Source organism: Rattus norvegicus, chromosome 2 (assembly GCF_036323735.1).
Source record: "Rattus norvegicus strain BN/NHsdMcwi chromosome 2, GRCr8, whole genome shotgun sequence".
In the NCBI taxonomy this organism is placed as follows: domain Eukaryota; kingdom Metazoa; phylum Chordata; class Mammalia; order Rodentia; family Muridae; genus Rattus; species Rattus norvegicus.
This window is the reverse complement of record NC_086020.1, coordinates 169,625,666-169,642,216: the sequence shown is the minus strand read 5'-3', so window position 1 is coordinate 169,642,216 and position 16,551 is coordinate 169,625,666. Positions and strand designations below refer to the sequence as shown.

General features: G+C 39.3%; 1 protein-coding gene across 1 annotated transcript in view; it reads right to left on the bottom strand.

The window, feature by feature from the left end:
* Window positions 1-7,331: 7,331 nt before the first annotated feature.
* Asic5 (acid sensing ion channel subunit family member 5) overlaps window positions 7,332-16,551 on the bottom strand; it is a 28,827-nt gene continuing 19,607 nt past the window's right edge. Inside the window, exons 9-11 of the mRNA NM_022227.2 lie at window positions 14,303-14,471; window positions 8,870-8,961; window positions 7,332-7,804 (exon numbers count right to left, since the gene is read on the bottom strand). Of these exons, the coding sequence (NP_071563.1) occupies window positions 7,644-7,804; window positions 8,870-8,961; window positions 14,303-14,471 (422 nt within the window). The 3' untranslated portion in view covers window positions 7,332-7,643. The remainder of the gene's footprint in view (window positions 7,805-8,869; window positions 8,962-14,302; window positions 14,472-16,551) is intronic.

Sequence of the window (16,551 nt, the reverse complement as noted above, 5' to 3'; positions counted from 1 at the left end):
TGGACAGGAAAGAGGGAAGGGGAATAACATTTGAAATGTAAGTAAAGAAATATATCTAATAAAAAATTTTAAAAAGAAAAAAAAAAGAAGCACCGAGATGACAGATGTGCATTACCACATCTGGCTTTTACGTGGGTTCTGGGAATCCAGACTTCTGTTGGCTCTCTTGTAAAGGCAGCAGTTACCCACTGACCCACCTTTGCCCATTGGTATGTAAGAATCACAAGTGCTCATCAGGTACTTTGGGGTCACTGAAGGGAAGAGATAGGAAAGGAAAATTTTAATTTTTAAAACTTATCCCTCAAAACTCATTAATAATTTCCCTCTGTGACTTTTCTCACATGGACAAACTTTAGTGGAATCGCCCATCCCCTTAAAGATAGCACAGCCCTAAGACTCTGTAAGACCGCAGGGCCTGAGCTGGCATTGTGATGACGCACTGTGCAGGGTGTGGGTACAAATCACAGAACTGAGAGTTCTTTCATTTTCACCTCAGTGTGTGCCAAGCCTGCTACTGAGTCCTCTCCTCCCTTGGCAGTGTGGCAGTGGCAGGGCATACACCAGTGTCCATAATGAGACTGTGTCCTAGATTCTAGGACAAAGTCAGAAGAAACATCAAATCTGAGTGAGTGAATACAATTTGAGTTCCGCAAATAACAAGAGACCTGACTGGTCCCCTTTTTATTTTCCTATTATTTAAAAATTTCAAATATGTATACAATGTATCTTGATCACATACCCCCTTTCCCTCCCTCTAGCTTCCTTAACATAGCTCCCTTCTTTCTCCAAACTTCTGGTATTAGTTTACTCCTTTCTAAGTGTGTTATGTTCACTTGCATGACTTCCTTTCTTGTCAGGAGCCCATGGAGGTCAGAAAAAGGTTTCTGATCCCCTAGAGTTACAGACAGACAGACAGACAGACAGACAGACAGACAGACAGACAGACAGACAGAGATATCTGTGAACCTGTGCATGTGCTACGAAGCAAACATATCTCTGTTTCAAGACAAATATTTGCTTATAACTACTTGGCTGTTTCTTCAGTTCATCATCCTCATCCTCATAATCATCACCATTATTATCAGTTTTACAATCTACTGAGGAGCTAGGATTTTTGAGCGTTACAAAAAGGTTTTCAGAGTTTGACTTGCAATGATATTTTAAGAAACATGCACTCATTGGTTTTGTTACATTTTTAAGAATAGATAAGATTTAAGTAAGTAAACTTCATGCCTTTATATAGTCTATAATAATTTCCTCTCCACATAACAGTATTGGCTTCATTAGAAAACTGAAAGTGTATTCCTTACAAATAAAGTCTACTGAAAAATAGAATGTGTGGAACAAATACCAGTAGCTGGAGCATGTGGATTTCAAATTTCAAACATCCCTAGTCATCATTCAAAAAAAGAAAAAAGAAAATAGGATAAGTAATTTAATAATGAATTTTTATTAAACCCAGCATAATTGTCATTCCAACATTCAAATTATTAGCTTCAGAAGCTGTGTTCTAGAGGCAGCCATGGTCACACCTCGTGTTGGCAGTCAAACCTGGTAATGTAAGAATCACCAAGTGGTTCTGGTTTTGAAGGAATGAAGTGGTCATGGAGAGCAGCAGAAGCTTGTCACTGAGAGGCCAGGAAAGGCCATTGGCTATGGTGTACAGCTTCATAGCAGTTGAAGGTCTATTATTGAAAGAGTCATACAGAGAAGTTGAGGCTTGGCATAATGAAGAATATTGGTGACAGTGCAACCCAGTTGCAGCAGAAGACCTCAGCATTTTAGAGATGCGAATCCCATGGGATAACCACTAAGGACAGCAGTGCCTTAAAGTGGAACATACCTGAGCTTAGAAGAGTAGCTGTGTGTGTGTGTGTGTGTGTGTGTGTGTGTGTGTGTGTGTGTGTGACAGAGGACAGAGCTGGGGAAGTGATCCAAACTCTTAAGAAGAGCCATGAAGATCATGCGTGAATCTCAGATCATCAGACTTTGAGTTATTTTACACTTCAGAGTAATAGTCTGTTTAACTGTTCACTTATACACCTCCTTATTTTATTCATGAGGGAACTGGAGTGCATGAACGTTAGTACTTAAGTTCTAAACAAAAGTGAGTGGTAAGACCAGTGTCTGTACCTGGAACCCAGGCTCCCATTCAGGCTCCCATTTGCTGTGCTAAAACCCCACTAAGCAGAATAGAAGTCAACAGTTACCTTCTAGATGTGGCCACATCAGATGATTATAAAGGTTGTGCATCTCTACTCTGGCAAGTGGAGGTTTATTAACAAATGTGGCAGGTGGGTTTTCACTAAGTTGCCATTGCTGCTCCCCCTGCCTTTACCAACTTCTTCCTCCCTCCTTCCCTCCATCCCTTCCTTCTATTCCTCCCTCCCTTCCTTTTCCCTCCCTCTTTCCCTCTTTCCCTTTATACCTTCCTTCCTTCCTTCTATTCCTTTCTCTTCTGCTACCTTCTCCTCCTCTTTAGCACCTCTTCCTCTCCTCCTCTTTAGCACCTCTTCCTCTCCTCCTCTTTAGCACCTCTTCCTCTCCTCCTCTTTAGCACCTCTTCCTCTCCTCCTCTTTAGCACCTCTTCCTCTCCTCCTCTTTAGCACCTCTTCCTCTCCTCTTTAGCACCTCTTTCTCTCCTCCTCTTTAGCACCTCTTCCTCTCCTCCTCTTTAGCACCTCTTCCTCTCCTCCTTCACCCCCTCTCCTCCTCTTCTCCTCCTTTCTTTTGCTTCCTTCCATTTTGGTTAAGGTTTTTATTTTAGCTCACATATTGAGATATAGTCCACCATGGTGATGAAATCATGGCAGCAGGAATTTAAAACCCTGGCTTTAATTGCACCGACAGTCAGGAAGCAGAAAGATGAGCATGTTGCTGTTCAGCTTTCTGCTTTTATTCTTTTAAGTATCTTTCATTTATCCATCCACACTCTCATACATGCGTGCAGTGTTTCTTAATCATATCTGCCTCTATTTCACCCTCCCTTCCCATATCCCTCAAACATGTCCCCTCCAACTTTCATGTTCTCTTTTAAATCTATTTTGTTGTAAGCTACCCACTGAGTCTGGTGAGTGCGGCCTGCTGCGATGTTGACTGATCTTATTGACTTGGCCTTGTGTAGGTGTTGTGCAAGTCATCATAGTGATGATGAGCTCATGAGAGCAATGACCGTGTCATGTGCTAAAACCAGCATCTCCCTCAATTCCTTCCTATCCCCCAGCTCCCACCGTCTCGTCCTTTCTTACAACCTCCTCTAAGCCTTAGAGAGTGATGGAGTTGAAAAGGATGTCACATTTAGTGCTGTGCTGTCAGTTATCATAGCACTTTGATAAGAGCTCTGCGTCTCTGAGCTGTTCCCCATAGCAAAAGAGACTCATCTGGTCAAGACTGGAAGTACCGCTAATCTCTGGGTATAAACACTGAATTAAAAACAATAAGAATGCACGATTCAGTGAATGCAGATATAAAGGAAATACTCCAAATGATGCTAGTTAAATTGAAACTGAATAGTGAATATTTGGCTGTTCACTTGATTTCATTCCTGTTTTTAAGTTATTTATTTATTTGTTGTGTATAAAGTGTTCTGCCTGCAGGCATGCCTGCAAGCCAGAAGAGGGCATCAGATCTCCTTAGCGAGGCTTGTGGGCTATCACGTGATTGCTGGGAATTGAACTCAGGACTTCTGAAAAGAGCAGCTGGTGTTCTTAAACTCTGAGCCATTTTCTCACCCCATTTCATTTCATTCTTAATTTGAAGATGCTGTTTTTAAGAAACATTTAATATTCAAAAGAGAAAGCAGAGATTACATGCATATAGTTTTCTATGTTCATACTTACATAAAATATATCCAAGTGTCTAGCTGCATTTGCAGATCCATTGTTTTGTGTGAGTAAATGTTTCCTATTGCTCAACTGCTTTACACTTAGATACAAACTATTTACATTGTGGCTGAATAAAATGGGGGACATTTATCAGAGAATGTACACCTTCAAAAGTCAGGGAAATTGAAGCATAAGAAGGAAATTACTCTAAAAATAGGAGAAATGAATGAAACACTGAAGTGTATTCTGCCCTGACAAACTAGTCTGCTTAATTATGTCTAAGAAATAGCTAAAAATAGTGCTTAAGATATGATGTGGTTAGCTTATAAGAGATCAAAAGACTGAAGTGTATTGAATTAAAAGTAGAAAAATAACACAAAAGTAGAGTTAATTTTAAAATTGCTTTTCAGCACTGTTCCCCACGATATAATTGGGTAAGGAGCAGGGCAGAGTCCTTAGAAATTGTTATCATTCCAGGGATGAAGTCATGGGTTGGGAAGATGGTGGAAGAGAAGAAAGAGAAATGATGGCGCTTCTTTGACAGCGACAGTAAAGTCCTGTGTCCCAGCTAGTGTGTCCCACAAGGCTTGGTTATAACTGCCATCCTTGTCCTCAGGCTTCTTAGTTCCCTTAGTTATTAGCTCTGATAACCAACCATACCAGCTCTGAACCTTGCACCTTCTGTTTGGATTTTCGGAAGTAGCCTTTGCTCCCGTAGGGATGAGCTCACTGGTTTATTTATATACTAGCCCATTGAACTTGAGCAATAGCCATGGCAGGTTTTCCTATGGAGATTTTCATCAGCAAACCAATCTTTTTTTTTTCTTTTTTTGCCCTTACCAACTTCTGAGCAGAGAATAGTCAGCATTTGTATCTAATTCCTTCCTCCCCAACTTTGCTTTGTGTCACTGTTGCAAAACTCATCAGGGGGTGGAGAGGTAGGGAATGTTCTGGACTCTAGCTGTGATTACTCAGGATCTAAAAAGGGAGTCCCTTTGCAAAGTCACTGTATCTGTCACAGTGATCTCCTCAGCTTTTACTCTCCCAGGCTTTTCCAACCGTCTCATAAGTTTCATCAGTTTTAGTATTTTTTCCTCCAGTGGTCCTTATTATTCACCTTGTTTTCCTGTTACGCAAGTCCTTCCTTGGGTTAACTAAGATATTTTGCCCATTTCCTATATGCACACATGACTTCTGCTAAAAAGGAAACCTACAGATTGAGGATACTACGTGGTCTATTCCTTCTTAAGAGATTCCGTAAGGTTCTTGGTGCTTGATTTTGTTATTACATCCACTTCTGTCTGGGTCACAACAACATCATTTGGGGGTGGTACATCACAGTAATCATTCACTAGGGTTGCTCACACCACAGATTTCACAATGCTCTAGGAGGTTATTCAACTTTTCTCTAGGTAACATTTAGAACTTTCATTTCAAGGGCAAATATTTTATTCTTTGACCACCAATTCCAAATAGGTATCACTCCTCCATTGAAATGCAATGGAACTGTTGGGATGTAGGGCGCCAGTGTAAACAGTAGGTAATGAGTGTTTATTCCAAGCAATGTTTTGCATGTCAAGATGTGTTAATTATCAGACCATGTCTCATTACCTTAGCGAGAAACGGTGAAGGCGCCACGTGGTCAGGAAGGAAATGTAACCAAAAAAAAAATACAGAAAGAACTGGGAGTTAGATGCATTTCATGACTGCTGGAGACTGAACTCAGTTCCTGAGACACTGTAAGCACAGACTAACTGTACCAACAACACTGGGGTTCCAGTTCTTTGTCTTGAGTATTGTTCAGTGTATTAAAGAAGGCTTTGTAGCAACTCAGCATCAAGTGAAGAATGTGAGAGGTTGAAGGTAGTTGATTGGCTAAAGCATAATCAGTGGAATGGTTGAATTTATGTCTAGATTTAATAAGTGCGTAGAAGTAGTTGGAGGGGAATGGCGAGGTGCTGTGCAGTCCCTCTATACCACAGGTCCAGTCCATTTTTCAATTACAGTGATTTTATGAACCTACCTGACTCATGCCCTCTCAAGTCAGTTACAATGAAACCATCCAGAGGAAAGAGGAAAAATACTCTAGCTTAATGAAAATAAAGATTCTGAGAAAGTTCATAAAATCATGCATTATGTTGTCTTGATTATCTGTTGTGCTAGCTCGGTTTTGTTGCTATGGTAAAAATGCCGCCATGAAAAGCAACTGAAGAAAGGCTTGTTTGACTTAAAATTCCAGATCACAGTCCACTTCTAAGTGGAAGTCAAGGCAGGAACTTGAGGAATTGCCTGCATAGTTAGGAACAGTCAGAGGATGGGCAGGCATCTGGGTCCCGGCTTGCTTACTTGCTGACTTAGGCAGCTTTCTTCACTGCTATGCAGTCCAGGGTTCTCCCTATGAAATGGTGCTGTCTACACTGAGTTACCTCAGTGGAAAAACAAGACAATGCACCCAGATATACCCACGAGGCAACCTTAACGATATAACTCTCAGCTGAGGCTCTATTCCAGTGGTTCTCAACCTTTCTAATGCTATAGCTCTTTAATACACTTCTTCATGTTGTGGTGACCCCTAACCATAAAATTATTCACACTGCTACTTCATAACTGTAGTTTTGCTTCTGTTATGATCATAATGTAAATATTTGTGCTGTCCAGTGATCTTAGGTGACACCTGTGAAAAGCTCATTTGACCCAACGAAAGGGCCTGTGACCCACAGGTTAAGAATGGCTGTTCTACTCAAGGGGCTTGAGACCCCATATGAACAACAATGCCAACCAACCAGAGCTTCCAGGGACTAAGCCACTACCCAAAGACTACACATGGACTGACGCTGGGCTCCAACCTCATGGGGAGCAATGAATAGCCTAGTAAGAGCACCAGTGGAAGGGGAAGCCCTTGGTCCTGCCAAGACTGGACACCCAGTGATCATGATTGTTGGGGGGAGGACGGTAATGGGGGGAGGATGGAGAGGGGAACACCCATATAGAAGGGGAGAGGAAAGGGTTAGGGGGATGTTGGCCTGGAAACCAGGAAAGGTAATAATAATTGAAATGTAAATATAAAATACCCAATTTAATAAAGATGAAGAAAAAAGAAAAGAAAAAGAACAACAATGCCAACCAACCAGAGCTTCTAGGAGCCAAACCACTACCAAAGGCTGTACATGGACTGACCTCTGGCTCCAGGAGCATATGTAGCAGAGGATGGTCTTGTTGGGCACCAATGGAAGGAAAAGACCTTGGTCCTGCCAAGGCTGGAACTCCCAGTGTTGGGGAATCTTGGGGGATAGGAAGTGGGGGTGAATGGGTAGGGGAACACCCTTATAGAAGAAGGGTGGATGGGATGGGGGCTTATATTAGCTGGAAAAGAGAATGACATTTGAAATATAAATAAAAAATATCTAATAAAGGGAAAAAACATCAAAAAAAAAGAATGGCTGCTCCTATTTTCAGGTGATCCTAGGTTGTATTGTGTAGACATTAAAAAAAAATCACACTCATATACAGCTCATTAAGTGTAATTAACATACTTAGACACAAAGATTTTCCATTACTTATTATAAGAAGATTAAAATATGCATACCATGCAATTGGTACTACTTTAAGTGCTGAGGCTACAATAGAAAAAAGACAATACAGAATATATGAAACAATACAGAGAGAAGTGTGTGTACAGAAATGGGAATCTTCAATGGTTTTTATTAGACTTTCCAAACTAGGACATAAAGTCTCATAACAATGAATAAGCCATTATAATTATATGTAGTATGAAAAGAAAACCAACACTTTTATTCTAATAGAATATTCACATTCTTCTAAACTGTCTGAGGTGGAGAAGTCCGCTGGATCATTTCAAGTATTTTCAGCAAAAAGAAAATGAATACCCAGTAGAAACTGGTGAATAGATATTCAATAATCTCTATAATTGTAATCAAACTAGCTCCGCAAAATAGTCCCAGCTGACCTCCAACATCTGCTGTAATAAAAATTCATGAGGAAATTACGTTCTATACAAGAAAAAGTAAATATTATCACATATAATATTTGAATGCAATAATTTGATTACAACTGATATGTGAAGATACATAAATTATATTATTTTAAAATTTAGTATAAATAAAATAATATGCACTAGTAGTACCTGCCAATAATATTCACAAAAATCATCCCCAGAAGGAGATAGTATAAAACTGTTTCCAATGAGTGATGTAACCTTTGGAGAGTAGAATTCTAGGTGGCCACTTTGCTATGGTGTAGTTTGTACTCACGAGGTGAGCAGAGCTGGAAGTTGCTGTTTTTCAAGAAGAGAGTCGTCATCTGTATGGCCCTGCTAGTCTCCTCACTGTATTTTATATTAGGCATTTTAATGTTTCATTAAACTGATATCTACTTAAAAAACTGCATTTTAAAACACGTTTTTAACCTACATCCATACTCACAACATCTACATCTGAACCATTTGTATGTGCTTCGAAGGCACTAAGGGCACTCACAGTTTTTTGTCTTCATCATGACCTTTCCGTCAAAACCTTTCCATGTTCTCCCAAAAAACTACATTGAAAAAAATCACCTCCCAATCCCCTCCATCCTTCATCTCCCTTTTGCTGCCCCTGTTCTAAGTACTGTCTGCTAAAGATTACTTTATTAGTAGTCTGCCTGGACTTATCTTCAGGAAACTGGTGCTTGTTAAATGTGCTGTGGACGTGTGTTTTCTGTGGGAGCATTGAAGAATTTGGGTACTGCCTTGCTACCCCACTCTCAGAAGCTTGATCTGACCAGGCTTATGACTGGATCTAATGTTCTCCGATTCCTGTGTGCCTTCCTCAAGCATATAACAGCATCTAGGAAATCCATTGCTTGGTAAAGACTTCATGTTGCAATAACAAAAGCTAAGTCACAGTGACCTGTGTTTCCTAGGAAGGATAAACACTGGTAGGAGACAGGGACAATTTACTCTTCTTCCTCCACTGACAACCTGTCACTTATACAGAAAAGTAGTCTGACAGACAATGAGAGTTGAGGAAGGAGTTAACACACTTACCAAGTAACTCAGGCACACTCACTGCCTTTTGTTGCTGTGTTATCTTATAGTTTAAGTCGCTATAGTTTATTTCAATGTTCACAAGATTCTCCCTGGGGATAAAAACAGAATGAACAAGGCCTACAAGTGTCACTACTGCTTCTCATCCCCGTTTTAGATTCAGGAACCATTTAACGTTACGTTAAATCCAGCCTCTTCTAGTTCAGTATTAATTCCATTAGCATTATCTTGTCATGGTGATACTTGGAAAACACACACACACACACACACACACACACACACACACACACACACACATCAACACAACAACAACAAAAACAAAGCAAAAAACAAAAACAAAACTATACCTTATAAGGTGTCTATGTCTCTTTTTTGAGAACTGGAGAAAGACAGAAAATGTGCTTATCTAACTGTGGCCCAATACGTTTACAAACTTTTGGATTATAATTTTAATTCTAGCCTTGGCTTTTCCAAGTTACTTAGATGATCCTGAGGAAGTACTGTTGTTTCCTTGTCCACGGTTAGTATAATAGAGCTGAGCTTGTAGGTTTTAGTGAGAAATTAAATCTGAACCAGCTGTCCTACTGATAAACTCTATTTCTTGTTTATTGCTGATACGCTTGAGCAAAGACTTTATCTTCTTAATGTCCTCTATAGATCTTCACATGTGTTCAGAGTGGCTCAATACCATCTTAAAACCATGGCTCTTTGTATAGTAGGAGGCCACAACTCTCTCTTCTCTCTATCTAGACTTCTACCTTGAATTCCAATCATGTATTTGATTGATTTTTGATGATTCCACTTGCTAATAACTTAATACATCCCAACACATCCCAAGTCAGACTGTTGCTATTTCTATTTGTCACTGCTAACCAGTCTAACAGGTAATGCTATTTGTGGACCCATCAACATCTACATAGAGTCCCATTGTTTCCCACCCATTGCTTCACACTCATTACCTCACACTAATTGCCTCATGACATTGCCTCACACCCATTGCCTCACACTCATTACTTCACACCCATTGCCTCACACCCATTGCCTCACACTCATTACTTCACACTCATTACCCCACACTCATTGTCTCACACTCATTACCCCACACTCATTGCCTCACACTCATTACTTCACACTCATTACCTCACACTCATTGCCTCACACTCATTACTTCACACTCATTACCTCACACTCATTACCTCACACTCATTACCTCACGCTCATTACTTCACACTCATTGCCTCACACCCATTGCCTCACACTCATTACTTCACACTCATTACCTCACACTCATTGCCTCACACTCATTACTTCACACTCATTACCTCACACTCATTACCTCACACTCATTGCCTCACACTCATTACCTCACACTCATTACCTCACACCTTGCCTTACACTCATTACCTCACACTCATTACCTCACACTCATTGCCTCACACCTTGCCTTACACTCATTACATCACACTCATTGCCTCACACCTTGCCTTACACTCATTACATCACACTCATTGCCTCACACCCATTGCCTCACACCACCAACTCACACATACCCACTGCTTTTATACCCTACTTTTCTTACTGTTACCTAACACATTATAATCCCACTAGGAGTTATGTAGTAGTTGTCTGACTGGAGATCATGCTTCAATTTGAGATGCTTCACCTCAGCAAAAAACCTTCTGTTCTCCCCCCGCCCCCAAAAAACCCCAATAATTCTTCAACCTGCTAAATCAGGACAATCTGGCTTATTCCCATGACACACCCTTGGCACTGTTAGTGAAATATCTGTATGTTCTTTTGTAGAGCTCTGCTCACTTCTGCTCAAGGTCATTTCCACTCACAGTCTACACAGCTGAAGGCAAGTCTTTTTCACTCTGGCTTCTGTAGATGATTTTTTATCTATCTTTTCTGTTACAGCATATGACACCATTTAATACGAGTACTTGTCATCCATGTCCTCCAGAGTAGAAATATGTGCAAAAAGCATGGTTTTTCTGTTTATCTATCAAGGCATTCCCACGCCTATCAGAGCCATTGATTATGAACATACAAAACATGCTCATTGCATATTTGTTAAAATTGCAACAACTTAAAGATGAAACCAACAAACTTGTGGCTAAATATTATCCTGTCCATGCTATAAACTGAAGTTGAAACCAATTACTACATGATCTTCAGATGGCAACAAGAATTTTAATGGAGAATGAACCCTATTAACAATGTTTCCTGAAACAGCATAGCATTCTCTAACATAGCTAAGAAACATGGATATAAACCACTTTTCTTATTGTTTGCAGTCTGGGGGAATCGATACTCTAATGTACTTAATTAAAAATGCTCCATTAATATGTGTACCTAATTTCCATTAATCCTAATGCTCAGTAACAGAAAAATGTACAATAGTTATACAGATCCTCATCGGAGGTTGTAATAGTTACAAGTGATGAAATAGTTACCACAGGGAGAGAAGTAACAATGTTGTCATGGGGATTCAGAGACTGCAGTAACATTCTCATCTGTGTGTTCTCTACTGGGTTCTTAATTTGCATGCAGGCTGATAATATTGTTTGACTTTCCAAGCTAAATGCTAATGATTATTTACAGAGACTATCCGTCTGTGTTTTCTGGAGACAATAAATCCCACTTCTACACAAATATTGTGATATTTATACAGCTTTTCGCTGTTAGTTGACTCATCCACCTTTGTGGGCTTCCGCAACCGAGACCGAGGGTAGTAATAAATCATTTTATCAAGTATAAGAATACTTGCTTCTCTTGGGAAATAACATTGCTATAAAATAAAATCAGTTTTAATAACAGCAAGGAGATGAAAGAAAGCTGATTATCTGTCGATATTGCTAACCTCTAGGGGCTTGAACATTAAGCACAGCATTAGAGGGAATAGCCTAGGTGTGCACAAAACAAACCATTTTGCATAACTTTTATTTCAAAAATTCTCTAATAGGACAATTGAAAACAGTAGCTTTCACAACCAATGTGATTTGATGGGACTCTGTCACAAATGAACATGGACTCCCTGCTACACTGTGGCCTTCTTCAGTTAAATTTGCCTTCATCTACACAACCTTGCTGAACAATAGCTGCACGGAGCTCTGGGATAGCCATGGCCTACAGTTCATTTCTGCTCCAGGAAGAAAGATGTATAGTGTGATTCATGATTAGTTGAGAGGTTGCTTCTATTTAAATCTTATTCTAATTCCACAGATGCTATCTGGCATGTGTTTCCTGACACTATGGTAGAATCCTTCTAACACCTAGCTGGCTGTGTCTGGCAAGCCCTGTGTCTAGACACATTTGCTCTGCTACTTGCTTTTCCATCCTGGTCATAGCTTCCACTAATCCCAACCACACAAGGTCATTACCATGTTAATTAAGAGAACATTATTAGTAATAATAATGGACTAGGAAAGGAAATAGACAATGGTGTGTATTTATGTAGATTGTATTCTACTTCACCAGTGTATCTCCTGCACCATACCTATATATCTTACAAATAAAATAATTCTGAACTCAGGAGGCATTTCAAAATGGTCTACACTCAGAACAGTTTTCCATATTTAAAACGAACACAGATGTCTGTATTTAAAAAATATATAACTGTGATTTTTTTTTGTCTGTTATTTTTAATCTAGTATGTGTTGTGATTTATAACTCAAAAGGCCTGTCATTTTGAAGTGCTTCATTAAAATTTCTGATTAGTAGAGATGTTGTCTATGATTTTACGTAAGGATTTATAAACTTTATTAAAACAAACCTTAAGGTAAAGTGAATCAAAACATGCTTTCAGTTAGGTATGTGGCCATGCAAGTATCACTGAACTTTAAATCAGTTAATGTATTTTTATCTTAATAGTTGTAAGAACACATACCAACATACTAGAACTGCTGGTTCAGGCCCTAAGTCTATAAACATAATTGAAACATACACACACACACACACACACACACACACACACACACACACACACACACACACACACTTTAGCTCTCTGAGCTATGGTTCCAAAGTGCCTGTTGGTAAAACACCAGGATAACTGTCTCTAAAGTCTGTCATGGGAGTTCCCTGGGATGGAGACCAAAGCTTATTACAGGCTTCGTAGCCTGACCATTTGTAAAATAGATATATCACACCTATGGTTTGCAAACTCTCTTTCCAAACTCTTTAAAATACTGCTCAGTACCTCAGAACAGCCCAGCACCTGTGGAGCACTGTCCTTGTTTTTTTGGGTTTTTTTTTCTGCTGTTTCCTGGAGGGACAAAAATCCTACCTGCTTGGGCTTTCTAAGGATAGCAACCTGTGTACTACAATTTAACAGTTATATTCAAAGATACCCTTGAGCTTCCTGCATGCATGGGAAAAGAGCTTGCTTAACAATACACTATGCTGGGAAATGGTCAACCAAACAAAGGGCTTCTTTTCTTGTTATCAATAATCCTGAAGGCTTGATATCACCCCATGGACTCCAAAGTATACTATTCCAAAAAGAAAAATTGGGCAAGAATTAGATACTGGCACTTGTCTGTTTTGCTTTGTGTGTGTGTTATTAATATAAACTGAAGAAGGCATGGGAAGAAAGCCAGTCAGCATTTGTGGGTTGGACAAGTCTCAGCAGTTTCTCTTTATAACAATGAGAAGTGAAACTACCACAGATTCTTTTGGAGAACACACCATTTGACTTCTTTGTTCCAGGTCCCTTCTTTTCACTATTCATTTCTAGTTGAGTAGTATTTCGGGCTTTTCATGGTCTCTGTCTGTGCCAATCTTATAAGTTTGCTAATAAAATATGGCAAAATAGACTTTTAAAAGGAGATATGTTTGGCTTCCTTCCTCTAAAAGACACTTAAATTTCATTACAATTTTGCCTTTATAATTTGCCAGGAGCAACATGGTGTGGAAAAGAGAAAACTTTGCACTTAGTTTTGGAGTTACAATCCCACGTCATTGAGACTTGGCGCTCAGAGGCCAAGTTCCTTCCACATCACTGACTGCCTTGGTAGGCAGTTATTTAAAACTCAGTGAACGTCAACTCACTGTGCTAAAATAAAAATAATTTCTTCTACACCTATATTATATAATTATTAGGAGACTCAAAGAATAGAGCATACAGGTAAAGGCTTGTTGTACTTTAAGCATTAGCTAATATTAGCTAGCATTCATATTTTCTCCAGTCAGGTTGGAGAAGGAAAAACCAAGAATAAATGTCTTCAGTCAGCATCATATGATTCCATTTAAAAGTGAGAATAAGGGGCGGAAAGATGTGATCCTACCTGGTTTTAAATTCCTATTTGTTAGCTCAGTGACATCCGCACTGTCTTCTGCAATTGACCACCACATCATTTCCTGAGACCTCAAGTGTTCAGGAAAGAAAACTTCATGTTAACCATGAATAATTTGTAAGACTAACTTGATTACCGGATATATTCTTGGCTTTGATTCAATTTCTTGGCAAGAAATTTTGTTGCTCTTTGACTTGGGAAAGTCGAATAAGCAATTGTAGCAGGGTATTCTGTTTCTTCGCATGGCACGGGGCAGCTGGAGTTGTGTGTTCCCATTGTGCACAGCCCTTTACGCTCGATGTGGTCTGAAATGGAAGCCAGAACAGTGGACTCATAGAAGACTCCACAATGGGAGGATAAAATTCATGATCTCTCCCTCTGTATTTAAAATGTAGTTACATATGCTTAATATCTTAGCAAACTATGGTTATATTTTACTGTTGATAAAACCAACAAGACAGAATATCAAAGTTATAACCTTGATCCCCGAGTCACTGGGGCCACATCTTCATTAGGAATGAAAAGGTCTAGGAAGCTCCTGAACTATTTCCATATCAGATCAACCATTTAGACAGAACAGAATGGAGAGTAGAGTGTCCATTTTGAGAGGACCTCACAGATATAATTCTAAACTATACTTATCTTTAGACTTATCTTGAATTGGTGTGATGTACTCTGTTGGCTTAAGGCTCCCTGTTTCTATGGTCTCTTAGCTTTCCAGGTGGCCCCAAAATTCTCTGTCTGCCAGGCTGTTACTTTTCAACCTTCATACTATACATTCCTCTACCTACATACACATGATCCGATACACTCGTGTTAACCTCAGGCGCTATTTTCATACGACACTTGAATGCATGCACTCCGACACACTCCCACACTCAGATCCACTAATCCCCTACAAATGCACTCATCCCTACACTTACATCCACACAGTGAGACAGACTCATAGGCTCACAACACTCACACACAGCTTTGTGATCCTTTTTTCCCACAGCAGTTTCTAAAATTGCGTCATCTGTGACTTATTTTTTCCTGGCTTGTCCCCCTGCAACTTTCACCAGCAGTAGGAAATCATCGGTTTGTCGATGTAAATCTGACTCTTTTGGTTTTTCAATGTTACATTTGCACATTTGGTTTGGAAACTGAAGACATTATAAATTCTGTTTTATTGCTAGACCTTGGAATAGTTTATAGCAATTTAAAAGAAAATGTTAATTCTATTGCTGCTATCTTAAAGATACTTCTAGAATGGGTTGGAAAAGAAGGCTTTCATAGAAGAGTGTAAGGGTTACTTTTGTCAACAAAAATCTAGAAACATCTGGGAAGGGAGTTTCAATTAGAGATTATCTAGATCAGGTCAGCTGAGGCCATGTCTGTGGCACATTATTTATTTTCATATTAACTGAAGTGGGAACAGCTCCTAACTGTGGGTGGAAACATCTAAGACATAGTTTCTCATCCCCTGTGAGTCACGACCCACTCTGAAAGTTAAATGAGTCTTTCACAGGGGTCACCTAAGACCATCAGAAAACATAGATACTTACATTACATTTCATAGCAGGAGAAAAATTACGGTTATGAAGTAGCAACATAAATACTTTTGGGGCCACCAGAACATGAAGAAAGAGCTGTATTAATGGTCATGGCATTAGAAAGGTAGACAGCCACTGATTTAAAAGATCTTGAAAGGCACGAGTGGAGGAAGTGAGAACACGTGTGTGTTCTTCAGGTCACTCCTCCCTGCTCTACTGTGGCTGTAACATGCGATGTGATGAGCGGTCTTGATCGGCTTTCCCCATCTTGATCTCCTACAGTGATCAACTGTATGTAGACTGCGATTGGGAATTAAAGTGAATCCTTTCTTCCCTGAGTTGTTTTGGTAAGTTCTTATGTCCCAACAACAGATACAAATGTAAGACAAAGATATACAATATATTATAAAATGTATTATATTACATTTTAAGAGGGCAACCAGTGACTTCAAAACATAAATATAAAGTTATGTGTATGGATCCAATTAGTCGAGCATAGAATATAATATTGGGGTCTATGAAAGTATGTAGGCAAAATAAATCCACTTAAGTTGTTGTCAATGATGAAGACACGTGTGCTTATGAGTTCATTTACTCAAAAATGGTATATGTGACATGCGTGTTTAATTAAATAAAAGAAGGGTTCTTAGAAAATATAAATGATTTTCAAACATGCTTTTACTGAATATTATGTAATTCTTTTTCTAATTTGGAATATTTGATCTAATGGTGAAAACATTTTAGTGATGCAGTTTGATAGTATAGAGAGCGGAGTTTAAAAGCACCGTAAAGATCTGGAAATGAACCTGTGAGCTCTGGCTGGTCCTCTGTTATCATGGCCTCTAACCTAGAG